The 24,655-nt window shown below is 40.3% G+C and overlaps 1 protein-coding gene across 3 annotated transcripts in view; it reads left to right on the top strand.

Annotated features, from left to right (window-relative positions):
• Window positions 1–21,966, top strand: part of il12rb2l (interleukin 12 receptor, beta 2a, like) — a 49,608-nt gene extending 27,642 nt beyond the window's left edge. For 2 of the 3 annotated variants that reach the window (XM_061885010.1, XM_061885008.1), the window contains 7 exons: window positions 4,800–4,997; window positions 8,175–8,279; window positions 8,369–8,503; window positions 18,090–18,263; window positions 21,206–21,275; window positions 21,366–21,459; window positions 21,528–21,966. In XM_061885010.1, the coding sequence (XP_061740994.1) occupies window positions 4,800–4,997; window positions 8,175–8,279; window positions 8,369–8,503; window positions 18,090–18,263; window positions 21,206–21,275; window positions 21,366–21,459; window positions 21,528–21,845 (1,094 nt within the window). In that variant the 3' untranslated portion in view covers window positions 21,846–21,966. The remainder of the gene's footprint in view (window positions 1–4,799; window positions 4,998–8,174; window positions 8,280–8,368; window positions 8,504–18,089; window positions 18,264–21,205; window positions 21,276–21,365; window positions 21,460–21,527) is intronic. The other variant, XM_061885009.1, reaches the window with a different exon arrangement.
• The last annotated feature ends 2,689 nt before the right edge of the window (window positions 21,967–24,655 follow it).

Below are 24,655 nucleotides of genomic sequence, written 5' to 3'. Positions count from 1 at the left end.
TTCCATACTTTCAAAGTTAAAATGCATAAATGATCAATTGCACAGTTTTATAGAAGATACTTTTATTCCTACAATTATAACATGTGAGGTTCATAGTAACTATTATATTTCTATGAAATGTGTAAAAATATGTAATATACCGCAAAACATGTACCAAAAAAGATCAGATAGTATATGGAGAACATTCAAACCAAAAATCTAAAATATTTAAATTAAATGATTTGGTGCATTTGCTAACAGCTCGAATTTTGCACAAGCACACTATATAACCTGCTACCCAAGAATGCACAAAGATTATTCTCGAAATGTAACCTTCCGGGAAAATGTAACTTAAAATGTTTGTATGCTCGTACAACACCTAAGACCTTTTGTATGTCTGTTTGCGGAATTCAATTTTTGTTTATCATTCACTATCATTATGAAAGACATGACGACGGATATATTTTCCTTAATGCATTCTAAATAATAAAGAAACATAATAAAATTCCGCTTAAAGCAGAGCAAATTGGATCTCCACTATTTCGCCCATAAATTCCAAGAAATAACCGTTCAAAAACCACCAACAATACTCCATTTACATTTTGTGACTTGAATATTAAACAAGTATTATTTATATTGTTATTATAAGCGCTAACACGTACAAACTATTTATAGTGACGCAGTGACCACTTTCGTGTGTACGTATGTTTACATCATCGAGTGCTCTGCTGCTTCCTCACTTCCCTGCTCCTTGGAAGTTTATTCGAGATCAGACCTGGGCAAATTAATGTCCGGGGGCCACATGCGGCCCGTCAAGCTTTTCAATCAGGCCCGCTGGACATTCGCAAATAATTTTTTTAGATTCTTAAGATGAAAAGTGTAGCTGATGTGCAGTGATGTTTTCTAATGACCATAAGTCTTCATCTAAACAAATTATTTCAATGGTTGGAATCTTATGGATGATATACCAGTTACTATGGTAATCTAATTAGTTACTATGGTAATCTAATTAGTTACTATGGTAATCTAATTAGTTACTATGGTAATCTACATCACAGCAGCTCAGACGAGGCACCAAGCAGTGTGGCTGGGAAGCGTTTCCACAGACGCGTATTGAGCTTTTTACAGCAAAGTTCTAAAGCTTAGTGATGTATCAGATTGTAGGTGGGTTTATTTTGTACCCTTCGCGTTCATATTTCACTGTTTGTTGCATTTTTGTTGTGTTTCACTTGATTGTAAAATATGTCAATCGAATGGGGGTGTGACGTTCATATTTTGTCAATATTCAGTGTTTTATTGTTCATAGAAAAATGTAAAATTCCATTACGTTTTTAAGGCCGTCTGTCATAACGTTTTTAGTATTCAATCAGACATTATTGTGAGGTTTTGTATTAGTGTTCCTGAAAAGAGATATACCGGCCCCAGACACATTTTTTTCTTTAAATGTGGCCCACGAGTGAAAATAATTGCCCAGGCCTTTTCTAGATCATAAATCATGCCTCTCACCTGGACAGAAGATGTTTGAGTAGGTATTTCGACAAGTTGGTGCACTTTGTCAGCTATTTAGGCTCAACAATAACTGAACGCAGCTACATTTTCCTAGGCTATGGAATTCCATCCATTCATTTTCTACTGCTTGTCCCTTTCGGGGTAGCGGGGGGTGCTGCAGCCTATCTCAGCTGTACTCGGGCGGAAGGCGGCGTACACCCTGAAAAAGTCGCCACCTCATCACAGAGCTAACACAGATAGACAGACAACATTCACACACTAGGAATTGCCTGTCAAAAGAGCTGTGCCATTAAAATAACTTACAGTTAACACATTATTTTTGCCTTTGACTTTGACAGCTCTAATTAATGTATATATATATTTATTTATTTATTTGTTTGTGGTATAGATTAAGCTCAGAAAGTAAACAATCAAATGTGTTGGTGATTGCTATGAAACGGAAAAGTGGTAGGATCAAAAAAGTTTTCGGTTGTATGTTGCACTGAAACTGGAAATAGGGCTGGGCAATATGGCCTTTTTTAATATCTCAATATTTTAGGCCTTGTCACGATACACGATATATATCTCGATATTTTGCCTTAGCCTTGAATGAACACTTGATGCATATGATGATTCTATGTGTCTACAATAAAACATTCTTCTTCATACTGCATTAATACATGCTCTTTTTAAACGTTCATGCAGAGAGGGAAATCACAACTAAGTCAATTGACCAAAACTGTATTTACTAAACGGTTAGTCAGCATTGGCACAAACATTCATGTCATTTCAAAACAGAAAGTGCAAGATTGTCGGAGACATTTTAAAACAAGCTATTAGTGCACTTTTGTGCATGATGTCACTAAGATGACATATCAAAAAAAACAATAAATTAAAGTGCACTTTTTGTACAGAACGCCACTGCAATAGTTTCAAACAAATAAAGTGCACTTTTGTGCATGATGTCACACAAGATATTTCAATAACTGTCAAATAAAAATGAGCCGCATAATAGGAATGTAAGAACGTGGACTTTGGTGCAACTTGCTGCGAGCGTTGTTTTCCCGGAATGCAAACGAACTGGACCGGACATGGCTCGAAGGTAAATACATGATTTTATTTTTAACTAAAAAGCTACAAACAAAAGGCGCTCGCAGTGGAGGCACAAAAAATAATGCAGGGAACAAAACTAACACAAAGGCAGAACTATGAACATGAAACAAAAACACTTACGATGACGAGAACTACGGCTTGGACCTAATGAACACAAGAGATCCAACATAGGCAGAGCAAGATGTGAATGATGTCATTAGAGTAATGTCGCCAGGTCAACTACCTGGCAACTACAGGCTTAAACAATAGTGACATGATTAATAACAGGTGCGTGAGTTCAGACAAATGAGGCATGTTAAAACAAATGGTTGTCATGGAAACTAAAACAAACCAGGGTGCGCAAAAACAGGAACTAATGGAATCAAAAACAAAACATAACTAAACAGAATCCAAACCACAGAACATGACAAGGAAATCAAATAGTGTTGGTCCTTCGCTATGTGGTAGGTTACTGCGGACAATATCTCCTTTTGTTGTTGACTATTTATTTCATACGGTGTTGATCTGGAAATGTTTGCCTCGGCATTTTGATGGTGTGGGCGTGTGGCGCCGAATGGAGATGTTGACATGCGGAGTAATCACTCTTCATTCTCTAGCAGGTGACTTTTCAAATGATGCTACATATTAGCAGCAATGCTACTTTCTGTAGCAACACTTTTGCTCCACACTTGACAAATTACGGTTGTCTGTTCCACATATTCCCACTTGAAGCCAAAACCCCCTGCTGTTTTTCTTGGGAATGAATTCTTCCTTCATTTGTTACCAGATTTGCACCTTCTTTCTCTCGTAGTACTACTCGCATGGCTCCGCTAGCACCACAGCTAACGTTACCCATGCTGCAACCTGTCTGCTCCGCGAGGGCGTATACGTATGTGACGTATGTAAGAAGATGCGCTTGTTTTATATCTCTGTGAGAACAGACAAGAAAGATTTTTTTTTTTTCCCAAGGTGGCGCTGCTGTATTGGCTGCTGTAGGCAGGAGCTCTGTGCTCTTGTGTCATCCTTTTGTGTTTCCCTCTTGTTTTCATGTGTTATTATATTTTTTTGCCATTTGGTCCGGGACCCTTTGGGACTGTGTGACAAGGAGTGGCACTTTCGTGACCTCTGTGGTGCTTTTTTTTGTGGACTTCTGGATCTGCCTCCCGGCAGCCTTTTGGCCATGGAGACCAGCTGCTGGGTGTCTGCTACACCGGAGTCTGTTTGGAGGGACTGGAGGAGATGCGGATGAGGGGACAGGACTGCGGCGCTAGCACTGAGCGCCGGGACGGAGAGGCTTCGCGGTGTCTTGACTGGGTGAGCAGGTGTCGGACACCTCAGTCACCTTGGACGTATCCTCGCTCATCCATGCGGACTGGACACTGGCCGAGAGTGGAGTCGGCTGTCTTGGTTGCTTTGTTGGGTCTGCTCCTGTCTCTGGCCACGCTCCCTCCTCCCAAGCGGACGATGGCGTGGAACACCGCAGAGGCCACCACAGTGGATATGTTTCTTTTACTTTTTATTCATAGCTGTATGTAGAAGTGTCTGCTTGTATCTGCTGCTTTAATGTCTTTAATGTCCTCTGTGTTCTTTGATGTTTGATGTTTCCCTCTTACACACATGGAAGAGGGATGTGTACTATGGCTATGAGTTGTTGTTTTTTTTTGTTTTTTTTCCCCCTTGGCCTCAGTCTGCACCCCCACTCCAGGGCCCAGGCTAAGACCGATTTTTTAAATTTTATTTTAATCTTCTATTATTTTCTTCCACCACCCCTGTTTACCTGTATGTCATCTTTTTTGTAAGGGGCGCTGGAAGCCGGCAGACCCGTCAGCGATCCTGTTCTGTCTCCCTTTAATGTTTGTCTGATCTTGAATGGGATTGTGCTGAAAATTGTAATTTTCCTGAAGGAACTCTCCTGACGGAATAAATAAAGTACTATCTATCTATCTATCTAAGTGTAATGCCTGCAGCTAAAAGCAACTGCGTGAGAACGTATACTCGAATATCACGATATAGTCATTTTCTATATCGCAAAGAGACAGCCCTAACTGGAAATATACCAATGTACCATATTGTAACTGTATGCATGATTGAAATAAACTCATACCATTCAAATTAATGGAATTCAATTTAAAATTGGGAGACGAAATACTTCTAAGCTTGATTGTGATTACATTGGTATGATATAACGCCTTTCCTATATTAAACTAATAATCTTGGTTTGATCTTTTGTTTTGGTAAAGAAAGAACGCCGAAGCAGGCCATTGATGTCACGATGAATACGGAGAATCTCACCGTCTTGTGGGATCTGCACTCTCAGCGCCCTGACATCAACTCAATCAAGGAGTATGTGGTGCAATACAAACAAGCGGGACGCCGTCTCGGCCAAGGATTTGACTGGATGAGAGTGAACAAAAGCCAGGCTACTGCAACATTTAGAGGTGTGTCATTTGCATTATCAGTCATTTGCATTGAATATATTAGTATTATGTTAGTACAAACCCCAAAACCAGTGACGTTGACACGTTGTGTAAATAGTAAATAAAAAAAAGAATACAATGATTTGCAAGTCCTTTTCAACCTAGATTCAATTGAATAGACTGCAAAGGATCGGTTCGCAGCCGAGTGTGAAGCGACCGGAATGAGAATCAGCACCTCCAAAACCGAGTCCATGGTTCTCTCCCGGAAAAGGGTGGAGTGCCATCTCCAGGTTGGGGAGGAGACCCTGCCCCAAGTGGAGGAGTTCAAGTACATAGGAGTCTTGTTCACGAGTGGGGGAAGAGTGGATCGTGAGATCGACAAGCGGATTGGTGCGGCGTCTTCAGTAATGCGGACGTTGTATCGATCCGTTGTGGTGAAGAAGGAGCTGAGCCGGAAGGCAAAGCTCTCAATTTACCGGTCAATCTACGTTCCCATCCTCACCTATGGTCATGAGCTTTGGGTCATGACCGAAAGGATAAGATCACGGGTACAAGCGGCCGAAATGAGTTTCCAGGTCTCTCCCTTAGAGATAGGGTGAGAAGCTCTGCCATCCGGGAGGAACTCAAAGTAAAGCCGCTGCTCCTCCACATTGAGAGGAGCCAGATGAGGTGGTTCGGGCATCTGGTCAGGATGCCACCCGAACGCCTCCCTAGGGAGGTGTTTAGGGCACGTCCAACCGGTAGGAGGCCACGGGGAAGACCCAGGACACGTTGGGAAGACTATGTCTCCCGGCTGGTCTGGGAACGCCTCGGGATCCCCCGGGAAGAGCTAGACGAAGTGGCTGGGGAAAGGGAAGTCTGGGCTTCCCTGCTTAGGCTGCTGCCCCCGCGACCCGACCTCAGATAAGCGGAAGAAGATGGATGGATGGGATGGATGGACTGCAAAGACAGGATACTTAACGTTCGAACTGGAAAACCGTTATTTTTTTTGCAAATATTAACTCATTTGGAATTTAATGCCTGCAACATGTTTCAAAAAAGCTGGCACAAGTGGCAAAAAGACTGAGAAAGTTGAGGAATGCTCAAGAAACACTTATTTGGAAAATCCCACAGGTGAACAGGCTAATTGGGAACAGGTGGGCGCCATGATTGGGTTTAAAAGCAACTTCAATGCAATGCTCAGTCATTCACGAACAAGGATGGGGCGAGGGTCACCACTCTGTGTCAGAATAATTGTATCTTAAGTTATCACAAAACGTTGTGTTGCCATGAGTTCCCGGCGACAGGACAATAGCTGTCTTTGGTCCTACCAAGCAGAAAGCTTGTAAAACTCCACTGTGTACGATGGGAAGCGACATGAAGGCGTCGGTTTCTTTGACGTATTGTAATCCACAGGAAGATTTTGTCTTCACCCGAGATCTACAAAGCGAAAAGGAGGCAGGGCCTGACCTCCCTCCTGGCACCTTTTCTTTTAACTGTTTTGTAATCATAAGTGATGGCTGTTTACGACCCCTCTCCCTTCGAAACAGATGTTGCCATGTAATCAGGGAAAGTCCAAATAAAAGAGGAGGCGTACAATCTTTCGTCAAAGCGTGGGACGACACTGTTGAAGGCTACTGTGTCCACGCGTTTCTCCTCAATTGAGCTTAATTGTATTCTGTCTCTGTTGAATTCCTTGCTTCCTGTCTTGTTTAGTAGATATCATCAGTGTTTGAACCTGACACTTTGTGAACAAATGTGTGAGCAAATTGTCCAAGAGTTTAAGGACTACATTTCTCAACGAGCTATTGTAAGGAATTTATGGATTTCATCATCTACGGTCCGTGATGTAATCACGTTACCATGAATTGATTAACGTGGACCAAGTTTTAAACAAGTTCCATCCATCCATCCATTTTCTACCGCTTATTCCCTTTCGGGGTTGCGGGGGGCGCTGGCGCCTATCTCAGCTACAATTGAAAAACTTATTTGGGTGTTACCATTCATTTGTCAATTGTACAGAATATGTAGTGTACTGTGTTATCTACTACTAAAAGTTTCAATCAAAAAACAAGTTTCAGAGAATCTGGAGAAATTGTAGCTGAGATAGGCGCCAGCGCCCCCCGCGACCCCAAAAGGGAATAAGCGGTAGAAAATGGATGGATGAATGGAGAAATCACTGCACTTAACATTGAATGCCCGTGACCTTGGATCCCTCAGGCGGCTCCAAGTGTCATCGGTGTGTAAAGGATATCACCACATGGGCTCAGGAACATTTCAGAAAACCATTGTCAGTATCTATAGTTAGTCGCTACATCTGTAAGTGCAAGTTAAAACTCTACTGGCATAGGGTGGCATAGCTCGGTTGGTAGAGTGGCTGTGCCAGCAATTTGAGGGTTGCCGGTTCGATTCCCGCTTGTGCCATCCTAGTTATTGCCGTTGTGTCCTTGGGCAAGACACTTTACCCACCTGCTCCCAGTGCCACCCACACTGGTTTAAATGTAACTTAGATATAGGGTGTCACTATGTAAAGCGCTTTGAGTCACTTGAGAAAAGCGCTATATAAATATAATTCACACAATTCACATACTACGCAAAGCGGAAACCATTTGTCAACAACACCCAAAAACGCCGCCGGGCTTCGCTGAGCCCCGAGCTCATCTAAGATGGACTGATGCAAAGTGGGAAAGTGTTCCGTGGTCTAACGAGTCCACATTTCAAATTGTTTTTGAAACAAAGAGGTACATAATAACCTCAACGTGCCAACTTCATTGGTTTTGGGTTTTGTGTCGCAAAATAACTCTGGCTGGTTTCTCATTCCTATGGTCATGAGCTTTGGGTCATGACCGAAAGGATAAGATCACGGGTACAAGCGGCCGAAATGAGTTTCCTCCGCCGTGTGGCGGGGCTCTCCCTTAGAGATAGGGTGAGAAGCTCTGCCATCTGGGAGGAACTCAAAGTAAAGCCGCTGCTCCTTCACATCGAGAGGAGCCAGATGAGGTGGTTCGGGCATCTGGTCAGGATGCCACCAGAACGCCTCCCTAAGGAGGTGTTTAGGGCACGTCCAACCGGTAGGACGCCTCGGGATCCCCCGGGAAGAGCTAGACGAAGTGGCTGGGGGGAGGGAAGTCTGGGTTTCCCTGCTTAGGCTGTTGCCCCCGCGACCCGACCTCGGATAAGCGGAAGATGATGGATGATGGATGGTTTCTCATTCTTTAGGTCATTTTGAAAAGTACACGCCTTACCAAGTGTCGCTGTTCAAAGTGACACCCGACGGAAGAAGCCAGCATTTTTCCTCTGTTATTGGATTTTCCCATCATGGAAGTAGGTATAAACACAATAATAATCAGTGTTTCAAAACAAAAGATGTATTAATGTTGTTGTTGTTGTTGTTGTTGTTTTTTCCTACCTAGCTCCACCTATAGTGCCTTCTTTTAAAATTAGCTCCATTGCGGCCACACGTGTGACGCTGTTGTGGGAGCCTGTTCCACTGACCCTGCAGAGGGGGCTGATACTCTACTACCAAATAGGTATCCAGGGACAAATGGGTAAGTGGCAAGAGAATCCACACAAATTAAACTCTGTAAGTTGTAGCATATAGTAAATGCTACAGTAACTTTAATAACGGTTTGGATTATTATTAAACAAAATGGTATAGGACATCGGGGGCGGTACCTCTGGATTGGCAGACCGGGGTGGTGGTTCCTCTCTTTAAGAAGGGGAACAGGAGGGTGTGTTCCAACTATCAATCAATGTTTATTTTTATAACCCTAAATCACAAGTGTCTCAAAGGGCTGCACAAGCCACAACGACACCCGCTGTACAGAGCCCACATAAGGGCAAGGAAAAACTCACCCCAGTGGGACGTCGATGACAATGACTATGAGAAACCTTGGAGAGGACCACATATGTGGACAACCCCACCCTTTCGGGGAGACCGAAAGCAATGGATGTCGAGCGGGTCTAACATGATATTGTGGAAATCCAGTCAATAGTGGATCTAACATAATAGTGTGAGAGTCCAATCTATAGTGGATCTAACATAATAGTGTGAGAGTCCAGTCCATAGTGGATCTAACATAATATTGTGAGAGTCCAGTCCATAGTGGATCTAAAATAATAGTGAGAGTCCAGTCCATAGTAGATCTAATATAATAGCAAGAGTCCCGTCCATAGTGGATCTAACATAATAGTGAAAGTCCACTCTATAGTGGATCTAACATAATAGTGAGAGTCCAGTCCATAGTGGATCTAACATAATATTGTGAGAGTCCAGTCCATAGTGGATCTAAAATAATAGTGAGAGTCCAGTCCATAGTAGATCCAATATAATAGCGAGAGTCCCGTCCATAGTGGATATAACATAATAGTGTGAGAGTCCAGTCCATAGTGGATCTAACATAATAGTGAGAGTCCAGTCCATAGTGGATCTAACATAATAGTGAGAGTCCAGTCCATAGTGGATCTAACATAATAGTGAGAGTCCAGTCCATAGTGGATCTAACATAATAGTGGGAGTCCAGTCCATAGTGGATCTAACATAATAGTGAGAGTCCAGTCCATAGTGGATCTAACATAATAGTGAGAGTCCAGTCCATAGTGGATCTAACATAATAGTGAGAGTCCAGTCCATAGTGGATCTAACATAATAGTGGGAGTCCAGTCCATAGTGGATCTAACATAATAGTGAGAGTCCAGTCCATAGTGGATCTAACATAATAGTGAGAGTCCAGTCCATAGTGGATCTAACATAATAGTGGGAGTCCAGTCCATAGTGGATCTAACATAATAGTGAGAGTCCAGTCCATAGTGGATCTAACATAATAGTGAGAGTCCAGTCCATAGGGGATCTAACATAATAGTGTGAGAGTCCAGTCCATAGTGGATCTAACATAATAGTGTGAGAGTCCAGTCCATAGTGGATCTAACATAATAGTGAAACTCCAGTCTATAGTGGATCTAACATAATAGTGAGAGTCCAGTCCATAGTGGATCTAACATAATAGTGAGAGTCCAGTCCATAGTGGATCTAACATAATAATGTGAGAGTCCAATCTATAGTGGATCTAACATAATAGTGTGAGAGTCCAGTCCATAGTGGATCTAACATAATAGTGTGAGAGTCCAATCTATAGTGGATCTAACATAATAATGGGAGAGTCCAGTCCATAGTGGATCTAACATAATAGTGTGAGAGTCCAGTCCATAGTGGATCTAACATAATAGTGAGAGTCCAGTCCATAGTGGATCTAACATAATAGCGAGAGTCCAGTCCATAGTGGATCCAACATAATAGCGAGAGTCCCGTCCATAGTGGATCTAACATAATAGTGTGAGAGTCCAGTCCATAGTGGATCTAACATAATAGTGAAACTCCAGTCTATAGTGGATCTAACATAATAGTGAGAGTCCAGTCTATAGTGGATCTAACATAATAGTGAGAGTCCAGTCCATAGTGGATCTAACATAATAGTGAGAGTCCAGTCCATAGTGGATCTAACATAATAGTGTGAGAGTCCAGTCCATAGTGGATCTAACATAATAATGTGAGAGTCCAATCTATAGTGGATCTAACATAATAGTGTGAGAGTCCAGTCCATAGTGGATCTAACATAATATTGTGAGAGTCCAGTCCATAGTGGATCTAACATAATAGTGTGAGAGTCCAGTCCATAGTGGATCTAACATAATAGTGAGAGTCCAGTCCATAGTGGATCTAACATAATAGCGAGAGTCCCGTCCATAGTGGATCTAACATAATAGTGTGAGAGTCCAGTCCATAGTGGATCTAACATAATAGTGTGAGAGTCCAGTCCATAGTGGATCTAACATAATAGTGTGAGAGTCCAGTCCATAGTGGATCTAACATAATAGTGAAACTCCAGTCTATAGTGGATCTAACATAATAGTGAGAGTCCAGTCCATAGTGGATCTAACATAATAGTGAGAGTCCAGTCCATAGTGGATCTAACATAATAATGTGAGAGTCCAATCTATAGTGGATCTAACATAATAGTGTGAGAGTCCAGTCCATAGTGGATCTAACATAATAGTGTGAGAGTCCAATCTATAGTGGATCTAACATAATAATGGGAGAGTCCAGTCCATAGTGGATCTAACATAATAGTGTGAGAGTCCAGTCCATAGTGGATCTAACATAATAGTGAGAGTCCAGTCCATAGTGGATCTAACATAATAGCGAGAGTCCAGTCCATAGTGGATCCAACATAATAGCGAGAGTCCCGTCCATAGTGGATCTAACATAATAGTGTGAGAGTCCAGTCCATAGTGGATCTAACATAATAGTGAAACTCCAGTCTATAGTGGATCTAACATAATAGTGAGAGTCCAGTCCATAGTGGATCTAACATAATAGTGAGAGTCCAGTCCATAGTGGATCTAACATAATAGTGAGAGTCCAGTCCATAGTGGATCTAACATAATAGTGTGAGAGTCCAGTCCATAGTGGATCTAACATAATAATGTGAGAGTCCAATCTATAGTGGATCTAACATAATAGTGTGAGAGTCCAGTCCATAGTGGATCTAACATAATATTGTGAGAGTCCAGTCCATAGTGGATCTAACATAATAGTGTGAGAGTCCAGTCCATAGTGGATCTAACATAATAGTGAGAGTCCAGTCCATAGTGGATCTAACATAATAGCGAGAGTCCCGTCCATAGTGGATCTAACATAATAGTGTGAGAGTCCAGTCCATAGTGGATCTAACATAATAGTGAGAGTCCAGTCCATAGTGGATCTAACATAATAGTGAGAGTCCAGTCCATAGTGGATCTAACATAATAGTGAGAGTCCAGTCCATAGTGGATCTAACATAATAGTGTGAGAGTCCAGTCCATAGTGGATCTAACATAATAATGTGAGAGTCCAATCTATAGTGGATCTAACATAATAGTGTGAGAGTCCAGTACATAGTGGATCTAACATAATATTGTGAGAGTCCAGTCCATAGTGGATCTAACATAATAGTGTGAGAGTCCAGTCCATAGTGGATCTAACATAATAGTGAGAGTCCAGTCCATAGTGGATCTAACATAATAGCGAGAGTCCCGTCCATAGTGGATCTAACATAATAGTGTGAGAGTCCAGTCCATAGTGGATCTAACATAATAGTGAGAGTCCAGTCCATAGTGGATCTAACATAATAGTGAGAGTCCAGTCCATAGTGGATCTAACATAATAATGTGAGAGTCCAGTCCATAGTGGAACTAACATAATAGTGTGAGAGTCCAGTCCATAGTGGATCTAACATGATAGTGAGAGTCCAGTCCATAGTGGATCTAACATAATAGTGTGAGAGTCCAGTCCATAGTGGATCTAACATAATAGTGAGAGTCCAGTCCGTAGTGGATGTAACATAATAGTGAGAGTCCAGTCCATAGTGGATCTAACATAATAGTGAGAGTCCAGTCCATAGTAGATCCAATATAATAGTGAGAGTCCAGTCCATAGTGGAACTAACATAATAGTGAGAGTCCAGTCCATAGTGGAACTAACATAATAGTGAGAGTCCAGTCCATAGTGGATCTAACATAATAGTGAGAGTCCAGTCCATAGTGGATCTAACATAATAGTGAGAGTCCAGTCCATAGTGGATCTAACATAATAGTGAGAGTCCAGTCCATAGTGGATCTAACATAATAGTGAGAGTCCAGTCCATAGTGGATCTAACATAATAGTGAGAGTCCAGTCCATAGTGGATCTAACATAATAGTGTGAGAGTCCGGTCCATAGTGGAACTAACATAATAGTGAGAGTCCAGTCCATAGTGGATCTAACATAATAGTGAGAGTCCAGTCCATAGTGAATCTAACATAATAGTGAGAGTCCAGTCTATAGTGGATCTAACATAATAGTGAGAGTCCAGTCCATAGTGTATCTAACATAATAGTGAGAGTCCAGTCCATAGTGGATCTAACATAATAGTGAGAGTCCAGTCCATAGTGGATCTAACATAATAGCGAGAGTCCAGTCCATAGTGGATCCAACATAATAGTAAGAGTCCAGTCCATAGTGCAGGGTTAGGGAACCTATGGCTCTAGAGCCAGATCCGGCTCTTTTGATGACTGCATCTGGCTCTCAGATTAATTTTAGCTGACATTGCTTAACATGAAGTAATGAATAATTCAGCTGGTAATCACAGTGTTAAAAATAACGTTCAAATTATAAAACATTCTCATGCATTTTAATCCATCCATCCATCCATCCATTTTCTACCGCTTATTCCCTTTTGGAGTCGCGGGGGGCGCTGGCGCCTATCTCAGCTAAAATCGGGCGGAAGGCGGGTACACCCTGGACAAGTCGCCACCTCATCGCAAGGGCCAACACAGATAGACAGACAACATTCACACTCACATTCACACACTAGGGCCAATTTAGTGTTGCCAATCAACCTATCCCCAGGTGCATGTCTTTGGAAGTGGGAGGAAGCCGGAGTACCCGGAGGGAACCCACGCAGTCACGGGGAGAACATGCAAACTCCACACAGAAAGATCCCGAGCCTGGGATTGAACACAAGACTGGAGGACCTTGGTATTGTGAGGCAGACGCACTAACCCCTCTGCCACCGTGAAGCCCACCAAATTTAAATAATTTTGCATGATTCACACAAATTTATACGTGACGACTGAGGACCATTTAAAAAAAAAAAAAGAAGACAGCACTACAGCTGTCCTCTTTTATGAAGTTCCAAGGGGCGGTATAGCTCGGTTGGTAGAGCGGCCGTGCCAGCAACTTGGGGGTTGCAGGTTCGATTCCCGCTTCCGCCCTCCTAGTCACTGCCGTTGTGTCCTTGGGCAAGACCCTTTACCCACCTGCTCCCAGTGCCACCCACACTGGTTTAAATGTAACTTAGATATTGGGTTTCACTATGTTAAGCGCTTTGAGTCACTAGAGAAAAGCGCTATATAAATATAATTCACTTCACTAAACATGTTTTATGGGCCAAAGCTTAAAAATCACTTAGGCATCTTCAGAATGGATCTGACTATCATTTAAAAAGTTTTCCCTCTAGGGGACCTGTTTTTTTGTCCCCATACTGTCAGAGGTCCCCTGAAGGTGACTCTGTAGACCGAGCGATGTCCCCATTAAGTAAGCATTGCCAGAACACACACACACACACACACACACACACTCACACACACACACACACGCACGCAAGAAGCCACATGATACCCATGTTAGGTTTGTGTGCAGATTTATTGATTTTTACTCAAGTAAATGTTAAAACAAACATACAGAATAATACTGAAAATGCATTTATAGTTTAATGGATAAATATTAATATTTATAATATTTTTTTATTTCTTGGGTTTTTTTAATCCAGACAAGTGAACCTCTGGCTCACCTGCCTAAGTATAGTACAAAACACAAAACTAGTAAAGTTGTCACGTTGTGTAAATGGTAAATAAAAACAGAATACAATGATTTCCAAATCATTTTCAACTTATATTCAATTGAATGGACTGCAAACACAAGATATTAAATGTTGGAACTGGAAATATTAGTTATTTTTTGCAAATATTAGCTCATTTGGAATTTCATGCCTGCAACATGTGGCAAGAAAAGTTGGCACAAGTGGAAAAAAAGACTGAGAAAGTTGAGGAATGCTCAACAAGCACTTATTTGGAACATCCCACAGGTGAACAGGCTCATTGGGAACAGGTGGGTGCCATGATTGGGTATAAAAGCAGCTTCCATGAAATGCTCAGTCATTCACAAACAAGGATGGAGCGAGGGTCACCACTTTGAGAACAAATGCGTGAACAAATTGTCCAACAGTTTAAGAACAGCATTTCTCAACCAGCTATTGCAAGGAATTTAAGTATTTAACCATCTACGGTCCGTAGAATCTGGATAAGTCACTGCACGTAAGCGGTAAACGTTAAATACCCGTAACCATCGACCTTTTGACTGCGTCAAAAAGCGACATCGGTGTGTAAAGGATATCACCACATGGAATCAGGAACACTTCAGAAAACCACTGTCGGTAATTACAGTTTGTCGCTACGTCTGTAAGTGCAAGTTAAAACTCTACTATGCAAAGCCAAAGCCATTTATCAACAACACCCAGAAACACCACCGGCTTCGCTGGGCCTGAGCTCATCTAAGATGGACTGATGCAAAGTGAAAAAGTGTACTGCGGTCTGATGCGTCCACATTTCAAATAGTTTTTGGAAACTTTGGACGTTGTGTCCTCCGGACATGTATAGGTGCAAAGTTCAAAAGCCAGCATCTGTGATGGTCTGGGGGTGTGTTAGTGCCCAAGACATGGGTAACTTACACATCTGTGAAGGCACCATTAATGCTGAAAGGTACATACAGGTTTTGGAGCATCCAAGCAATGTTTTCATGGACGCCCCTGCTTATTTCAGCAAGACAATGCCAAGCCACGTGTTACAACAGCGTGGTTTCATAGTAAAAGAGTGCAGGGTACTAGAAGGGCCTGCCTGTAGTCCAGACCTGTCTCCCATTGATAATGTGTGGGGCATTATGAAGCCTAAAATACCACAACGGAGACCTTAAGACAACTTAAGCTGTACATCAAGCAAGAATGGGAAAGAATTCCCCTAAAAAGCTTCAAAAATTGGTCTCCTCAGTTCCCAAACGTTTACTGAATGAATGAATGAATGAATGAAATAAGTTTATTTCGGTCATATAATCAATCAAATCAGATCAATCAACCATTGTGTGTGATCAGTTTTACAGTACATGTTATATGTATACAATAATGCACATTTACACACGAAAGAAAAGAAAAAGAGTGACCAAAAAAGGAATAGGCTGAAGCCAAAGTTTATATTTGCCTATCCTATACCTTCACAGAAAATTAGATTGCCTGGAACATCAACATAAACAAATAAATAAATCAAAAGTCAATGGGATGAAAGTAATTGTGACTATATTTTATAATTTTCAATTATTCCACTTTTTAATGTTTTCTTAAACCTTACCAAAGAAGTGCATGTCTTCAGCTCATCACTGAGCTTGTTGCACCATTTAACTCCATCCATCCATCCATTTCCTACCGCTTATTCCCTTTTGGGGTCGCGGGGGGCGCTGGCGCCTATCTCAGCTACAATCGGGCGGAAGGCAGGGTACACCCTGGACAAGTCGCCACCTCATCGCAGGGCCAACACAGATAGACACACAACATTCACACTCACATTTAACTCCTAAAACTGTAATACATTTGTATTTTATATTTGTTCTCGCTTTACCTATTTCAAAAATCGATATCCCCCGTAAATTATAGTTTTCTCCTCTTAAATGAAATAGCCTGAGAATACAAGCTGGAATGCTGTTGTTTTTTTACTCGAAACATAATTTCCATTGTTTTTAAAAACACAATGTCTGAAAATTTTAATACATTTGAACTCATAAATAATGGATTGGTATGTTCATAGAGGCACGCTTTGTGTATTATTCTAATGACCCTTTTTTGAAGTTTTATTATTGGGTCTATGTTTGTTTTATAAACATTTCCCCAAATTTCAACACAATACGTTAAATATGGAAAAATAAAAGAATAATACAACATATGCAGGCATGTCTTATTCAGCATGTGTCTTACTTTATAAAGAATAGCAATAGATTTGGATATTTTTCCTTTTATATATTCAATATCAATCAATCAATCAATGTTTATTTATATAGCCCCAAATCACAAATGTCTCAAAGGACTGCACAAGTCATTACGACTACAACATCCTCGGAAGAACCCACAAAAGGGCAAGGAAAACTCACACCCAGTGGGCAGGGAGAATTCACATCCAGTGGGACGCCAGTGACAATGCTGACTATGAGAAACCTTGGAGAGGACCTCAGATGTGGGCAACCCCCCTCTCTAGGGGACCGAAAGCAATGGATGTCGAGCGGGTCTAACATGATACTGTGAAAGTTCAATCCATAGTGGCTCCAACACAGCCGCGAGAGTTCAGTTCAAGCGGATCCAAGACAGCAGCGAGAGTCCCGTCCACAGGAAACCATCTCAAGCGGATCAGCAGCGTAGAGACGTCCCCAACCGATACAGGCGAGCGGTCCATCCTGGGTCCTGACGAGCGGTCCATCCTGGGTCTCGACTCTGGACAGCCAGTACTTCATCCATGGTCATTGGACCGGACCCCCTCCACAAGGGAGGGGGGGACATAGGAGAAAAAGAAAAGAAGCGGCAGATCAACTGGTCTAAAAAGGAGGTCTATTTAAAGGCTAGAGTATACAGATGAGTTTTAAGGTGAGACTTAAATGCTTCTACTGAGGTAGCATCTCGAACTGTTACCGGGAGGGCATTCCAGAGTACTGGAGCCCGAACGGAAAACGCTTTATAGCCCGCAGACTTTTTTTGGGCTCTAGGAATCACTAATAAGCCGGAGTCTTTTGAACGCAGATTTCTTGCCGGGACATACGGTACAATACAATCGGCAAGATAGGCTGGAGCTAGACCGTGTAGTATTTTATACGTAAGTAGTAAAACCTTAAAGTCACATCTTAAGTGCACAGGAAGCCAGTGCAGGTGAGCCAGTACAGGCGTAATGTGATCAAACTTTCTTGTTCTTGTCAAAAGTCTAGCAGCCGCATTTTGTACCAACTGTAATCTTTTAATGCTAGACATGGGGAGACCCGAAAATAATACGTTACAGTAATCGAGACGAGACGTAACAAACGCATGGATAATGATCTCAGCGTCTTTAGTGGACAAAATGGAGCGAATTTTAGCGATATTACGGAGATGAAAGAAGGCCGTTTTAGTAACGCTTTTAATGTGTGACTCAAAGGAGAGAGTTGGGTCGAAGATAATACCCAGATTTTTTACAGAGTCACCTTGTTTTATTATTTGGTTGGCAAATGTTAAAGTTGTATTATTAAATAGAGTTCGGTGTCTAGCAGGACCGATAATCAGCATATCCGTTTTTTTGGCATTAAGTTGCAAAAAGTTAGCGGACATCCATTGTTTAATTTCATTAAGACACGCCTCCAGCTGACTACAGTCCGGCGTGTTGGTCAGCTTTAGGGGCATGTAGAGTTGGGTGTCATCAGCATAACAGTGAAAGCTAATACAAATGTCTCCCTGTCATTTTTACTTGAATTAATTGACCGTATCTCTTCCCCTAAAGCCGTGTACAATGTGACAAACTCACCTCAGGATACGAGTCCGACTTTTGAGCTGCTAGATCTGAATCCAGACCAGGATTATGAAGTGTGGATCAAGGCTGTAACTGAGGCCGGGCCGGGACCAAAGGTCATGGCAAGGTTCAAAACTCAACAACAAGAGCAACTTAAATCACAATGTAAGTGTCATTTTGTTATTGAAATGATGATATACAGTTATGGTCAAAAGTTTACATACACTTGTAAAGAACATAATGTCATGGCTGTCTTGAGTTTCCAATCATTTCTACAACTCTTATTTTTTTTGTGATATAGTGATTGGAGCACACACTTGTTGGTCACAGAAAAAACATTTATGAAGTTTGCTTCTTTTATGAATTTATTATGGGTCTACTGAAAATGTGAGGGTCAAAAGTATACATACAACAATGTTGATATTTGCTTACATGTCCCTTGGCAAGTTTCACTGCAATAAGGTTCTTCTGACAAGCGTCTGGTTGAATTTTTGACCACTCCTCTTGACAAATTTGATGCAGTTCAGCAAAATGTGTTGGTTTTCTGACATGGACTTGTTTCTTTAGCATTGTCCACATGTCAGGACTTTGGGAAGGCCATTCTAATACCTTCATTCTTGCCCGATTTAGCCATTCCTTTACCACTTTTGACGTGTGCTTGGGGTCATTGTCCTGTTGGAACACCCAACTGTGCCTAAGACCCAACCTCGGGGCTGATGATTTTAGCTTGTCCTGAAGAATTTGGAGGTAATCCTCCTTTTTCATTGTCCCATTTACTCTCTGTAAAGCACCAGTTCCATTGGCAGCAAAACAGGCCCAGAGCATAATACTACCACCACCATGCTTGACGGTAGGCATGGTGTTCCTGGGATTAAAGGCCTCACCTTTAATTTATTGTTTGAGATTGAGACTTTTATTAGTAGATTGCACGGTACACATCCCGTACAATTGACCACTAAATGGTAACACCCGAATAAGTTTTTCAACTTTCTTAAGTCGAAGTCCATGTTAATCAATTCATGGTATAACATTTCTGATGATATTATGTTATCCTGAAGAATTTGGAGGTAATCCTCCTTTTTCATTGTCCCATTTACTCTCTGTAAAGCACCAGTTTCATTAGCAGCAAAACAAGCCCAGAGCATAATACTACCACCACCATGCTTGACGGTAGGCATGGTGTTCCTGGGATTAAAGGCCTCACCTTTGATTGATTGACTGAGACTGAGACTTTTGTTAGTAGATTGCACAGTTCAGTACATATTCCGTACAATTGACCACTAAATGGTAACACCCGAATAAGTTTTTTAACTTTCTTAAGTCGAAGTCCACGTTAATCAATTCATGGTATAAAATTTCTGATGATTTTAGGTTGTCCTGAAGAATTTGGAGGTAATCCTCATTTTTCATTGTCCCATTTACTCTCTGTAAAGCACCAGTTCCATTGGCAGCAAAACAAGCCCAGAGCATAATACTACCACCACCATGCTTGACGGTGGGCATGGTGTTCCTGGGATTAAAGGCCTCACCTTTGATTGATTGACTGAGATTGAGACTTTTATTAGTAGATTGCACAGTACAGTACATATTCCGTACAATTGACCACTAAATGGTAACACCCGAATAAGTTTTTCAACTTGCTTAAGTCGAGGTCCACGTTAATCAATTCATGGTATAACATTTCTGATGATTTTAGGTTGTCCTGAAGAATTTGGAGGTAGTCCTCCTTTTTCATTGTCCCATTTACTCTCTGTAAAGCACCAGTTTCATTAGCAGCAAATCAGGCCCAGACCATTATACTACTACCACCATGCTTGACAGTAGACATGGTGTTCCTGGGATTAAAGGCCTCACCTTTGATTGATTGACTGAGATTGAGACTTTTGTTAGTAGATTGCACAGTACAGTACAATTGACCACTAAATGGTAACACCCGAATAAGTTTTTCAACTTGCGTAAGTCGAGGTCCACGTTAATCAATTCATGGTATAAAATTTCTGATGATTTTAGGTTGTCCTGAAGAATTTGGAGGTAATCCTCATTTTTCATTGTCCCATTTACTCTCTGTAAAGCACCAGTTTCATTAGCAGCAAAACAGGCCCAGAGCATAATACTACCACCACCATGCTTGACGGTATGCATGGTGTTCCTGTGATTAAAGGCCTCACCTTTGATTGATTGACTGAGATTGCGACTTTTATTAGTAGATTGCACAGTACAGTACAATTGACCACTAAATGGTAACACCCGAATAAGTTTTTCAACTTTCTTAAGTCGAAGTCCACGTTAATCAATCCATGGTATAAAATTTCTGATGATTTTAGGTTGTCCTGAAGAATTTGGAGGTAATCCTCATTTTTTATTGTCCCATTTACTCTCTGTAAAACACCAGTTCCATTGGCAGCAAAACAGGCCCAGAGCATAATACTACCACCACCATGCTTGACGGTAGGTGTGGTGTTCCTGGGATTAAAGGCCTCACCTTTAATTGATTGTTTGAGATTGAGACTTTTATTAGTAGATTGCACAGTACAGTACATATTCCGTACAATTGACCACTAAATGGTAACACCCGAATACGTTTTTCAACTTGCTTAAGTCGAGGTCCACGTTAATCAATTCATGGTATAAAATTTCTGATGATTTTAAGTTGTACTGAAGAATTTGGAGGTAATCCTCCTTTTTCATTGTCCCATTTACTCTCTGTAAAGCACCAGTTCCATTAGCAGCAAAACAGGCCCAGAGCATAATACTACCACCACCATGCTTGACGGTAGGGATGGTGTTCCTGGGATTAAAGGCCTCACCTTTGATTGATTGACTGAGATTGCGACTTTTATCAGTAGATTGCACAGTATAGTAATTGGTAACACCCGAATAAGTTTTTCAACTTGTTAAAGTCGAGGTCCACGTTAATCAATTCATGGTATAACATTTCTCCTCCAAACATATTGCTGGGTATTGTGGCCAAACAGCTCACTTTTTGTTTCATCTGACATCACATGGACAAAGTTAAGACCTTCTGGAGGAAAGTTCTGTAAACTTTTGACCACAACTGTAAGTCTGATATGACACATTGGTCACTAAGCTCCTTCTTTCTTCCACAGCGCTCATATTGACAGTCCTGCTCCCAGTCTGTTTACTGATCATATTAGGTGGTGTTCTGGTTTCCCTGAGGTGCGGTATATCCATTTATATCTAAATAAACTAGACTTACCCCTTAATGGTTTCAGCAACAATAATAACAAAACCTACTCTCATGTCAAGTTTTTGCAGAGGAGCTGGCAAAGTGTGTGTGTGTTTAAATGAAAGGATTCCAGATGCGTACAACAGCGGCATCTTCAAATTGATGACGGAGCAGGTGAGTGTAATTCCGGTTCTGTGAATATTGCGTCATTCCAGTTCAGATATGTTTGATGATCCCTGCAGAAGGACGACCATTTGGTTTGGATCTTTAACCACATCTGTGAACCACACCCCACCATATCCGTTTTGGAGGTAGTGGCAATCAAAGAGCCAGCGTGTGGGAAATACTCAGATTCCAAGGACCTGAATACAAGAGCGGCAGCAAAGTCCAAGCAACGTGATGGAAAAGAGGACAGCAAAAGTGTGGACTCTGACCCGGAAACGGGCGCGAGCGAGCTGGTCAACGGGGAAGATTCTGGGAATCCAGATGAAGAAGATGATGTCACATTAGGTTATGAAAAGCACTTCATGCCGACTGATGTGGAAATACGAGAGAGTTGATCCCACATCAGGGCAAGAAAAAACTCAACCCAATGGGATGACAATGAGAAACCTTGGAGGGGACCACAGATGTGGCAATATGTTGGCAATGTCTACAAATAAATGTAAGTTTTATACGGTTTTTAATAATGTCAATTCCAATTTCATGAGCAATTTCTAACTGTTGCACAAAAAAAAAAAAGAATGTACATACAATTAAGTTGAAAGCATAAATCAACCACCAACAACATTTGGTAGGAAAGTAGTCATTTCCAAAAATTGGAAACTCTCAATCTTGCAAAGAACTAAACAAAACATTTTTTTGTATGGAATATTAATAGGGGTATTCTGCACTCGAGATGCCTCTTGGGCAATTTTTGGGTTTTTATGTAGAGTTCGGTTTGTGTTTTTTTAACCCAAGATGTTGAAACAGCCATATTGCACCCAAAAACACACACACATGCACACAAAAGGCTGTCTGGAGCCGCAAAATATTAAAAGCCTTATATAAGTGTTATAATGAAGGCAACAAATGATGTAAGTGTCTGTCTTAGCTAGATTAGCCTACTATCAAAATGACTTTAAGAGTCTTATATAAGTGTAATAATGAGGGTAACACATGGCGTAAGTGTTTAAAATGACTAAGAGTCTTATATAAGTGTTATAATGAAGGCAACACATGATATAAGTGTCTATATTGGCCTACTATCAAAATGACTTTAAAAGTCTTATATAAGTGTTATAATGAAGGCAACACATGATGTAAGTATTTATATTAGCCTACTATCAAAATGACTTTGAGTCTTATATAAGTGTTATAATGAGGGTAAGACATGGCGAACGTGTCTATAATAGCCTACTATCAAAATTACTTTAAAAGTCTTATATAAGTGTTATAATGAAGGCAACACATGATGTAAGTATCTATATTAGCCTACTATCAAAATGACTTTAAGAGTCTTATATAAGTGTTATAATGAAGGCAACACATGAAGTAAGTATCTATATTAGCCTACTATCAAAATGACTTTGAGTCTCATATAAGTATTATAATGAGGGTAACACATGGCGTAAGTGTCTATATTAGCCTACTATCAAAATGACTTTAAAAGTCTTATATAAGTGTTATAATGAAGGCAACACATGAGGTAAGTGTCAACATTTTCTTACTATCAAAATGACTTTAAAAGTCTTATATAAGTGTTATAATGAAGGCAACACATGATGTAAGTGTCCATATTAGCCTACTATCAAAATGACTAAGAGTCTTATATAAGTGTTATAATGAAGGCAACACATGATGTAAGTATCTATATTAGCCTACTATCAAAATTACTTTAAAAGTCTTATATAAGTGTTACAATGAAGGCAACACATGATGTAAGTGTCAACATTTTCCTACTATCAAAATGACTTTAAGAGTCTTATATAAGTGTTATAATGAAGGCAACACATGATGTAAGTATCTATATTAGCCTACTATCAAAATTACTTTAAAAGTCTTATATAAGTGTTACAATGAAGGCAACACATGATGTAAGTATCTATATTAGCCTACTATCAAAATGACTTTAAGAGTCTTATATAAGTGTTATAATGAAGGCAACACATGATATACGTGTCTATATTGGCCTACAATCAAAATTACTTTAAAAGTCTTATATAAGTGTTATAATGAAGGCAACACATGAGGTAAGTGTTTACATTTTCCTACTGTCAAAATGACTTTAAAAGTCTTATATAAGTGTTATAATGACGGCAACACATAATGTAAGTATCTATATTAGCCTACTATCAAAATTACTTTGAGTTTTATATAAGTGTTATAATGAGGGTAAGACATGGCGAAAGTGTCTATAATAGCCTACTATCAAAATTACTTTAAAAGTCTTATATAAGTGTTATAATGAAGGCAACACATGATGTAAGTATCTATATTAGCCTACTATCAAAATGACTTTAAGAGTCTTATATAAGTGTTATAATGAAGGCAACACATGATATACGTGTCTATATTGGCCTACAATCAAAATTACTTTAAAAGTCTTATATAAGTTTTATAATGAAGGCAACACATGAGGTAAGTGTTTACATTTTCCTACCGTCAAAATGACTTTAAAAGTCTTATATAAGTGTTATAATGACGGCAACACATAATGTAAGTATCTATATTAGCCTACTATCAAAATGACTTTGAGTCTTATATAAGTGTTATAATGAGGGTAACACATGGCGTAAGTGTGTATATTAGCTTACTATCAAAATGACTTTAAAAGTCTTATATAAGTGTTATAATGAAAGCAATACATGATGTAAGTGTCTATATTAGCCTACTATCAAAATGACTTTAAAAGTCTTATATAAGTGTTATAATGAAAGCAACACATGACGTAAGTGTCTATATTAGCTTACTATCAAAATGACTTTAAAAGTCTTATATAAGTGTTATAATGAAGGCAACACATGACGTAAGTGTCTATATTAGCTTACTATCAAAATGACTTTAAAAGTCTTATATAAGTGTTATAATGAAAGCAACACATGAGGTAAGGGTCAACATTTTCCTACTATCAAAATGACTTAAAAGTCTTATATAAGTGTTATAATGAAGGCAACACATGAGGTAAGTGTCTATATTGGCCTACAATCAAAATTACTTTAAAAGTCTTATATAAGTGTTATAATGAAGGCAACACATAATGTAAGTGTCTATATTAGCCTACTATCAAAATGACTTTAAAAGTCTTATATAAGTGTTATAATGAAAGCAATACATGATGTAAGTGTCTATATTAGCCTACTATCAAAATGACTTTAAAAGTCTTATATAA

Source organism: Nerophis ophidion, linkage group LG23 (assembly GCF_033978795.1).
Source record: "Nerophis ophidion isolate RoL-2023_Sa linkage group LG23, RoL_Noph_v1.0, whole genome shotgun sequence".
Lineage (NCBI taxonomy): Eukaryota > Metazoa > Chordata > Actinopteri > Syngnathiformes > Syngnathidae > Nerophis > Nerophis ophidion.
This window is presented reverse-complemented; position numbering and strand designations above follow the sequence as displayed.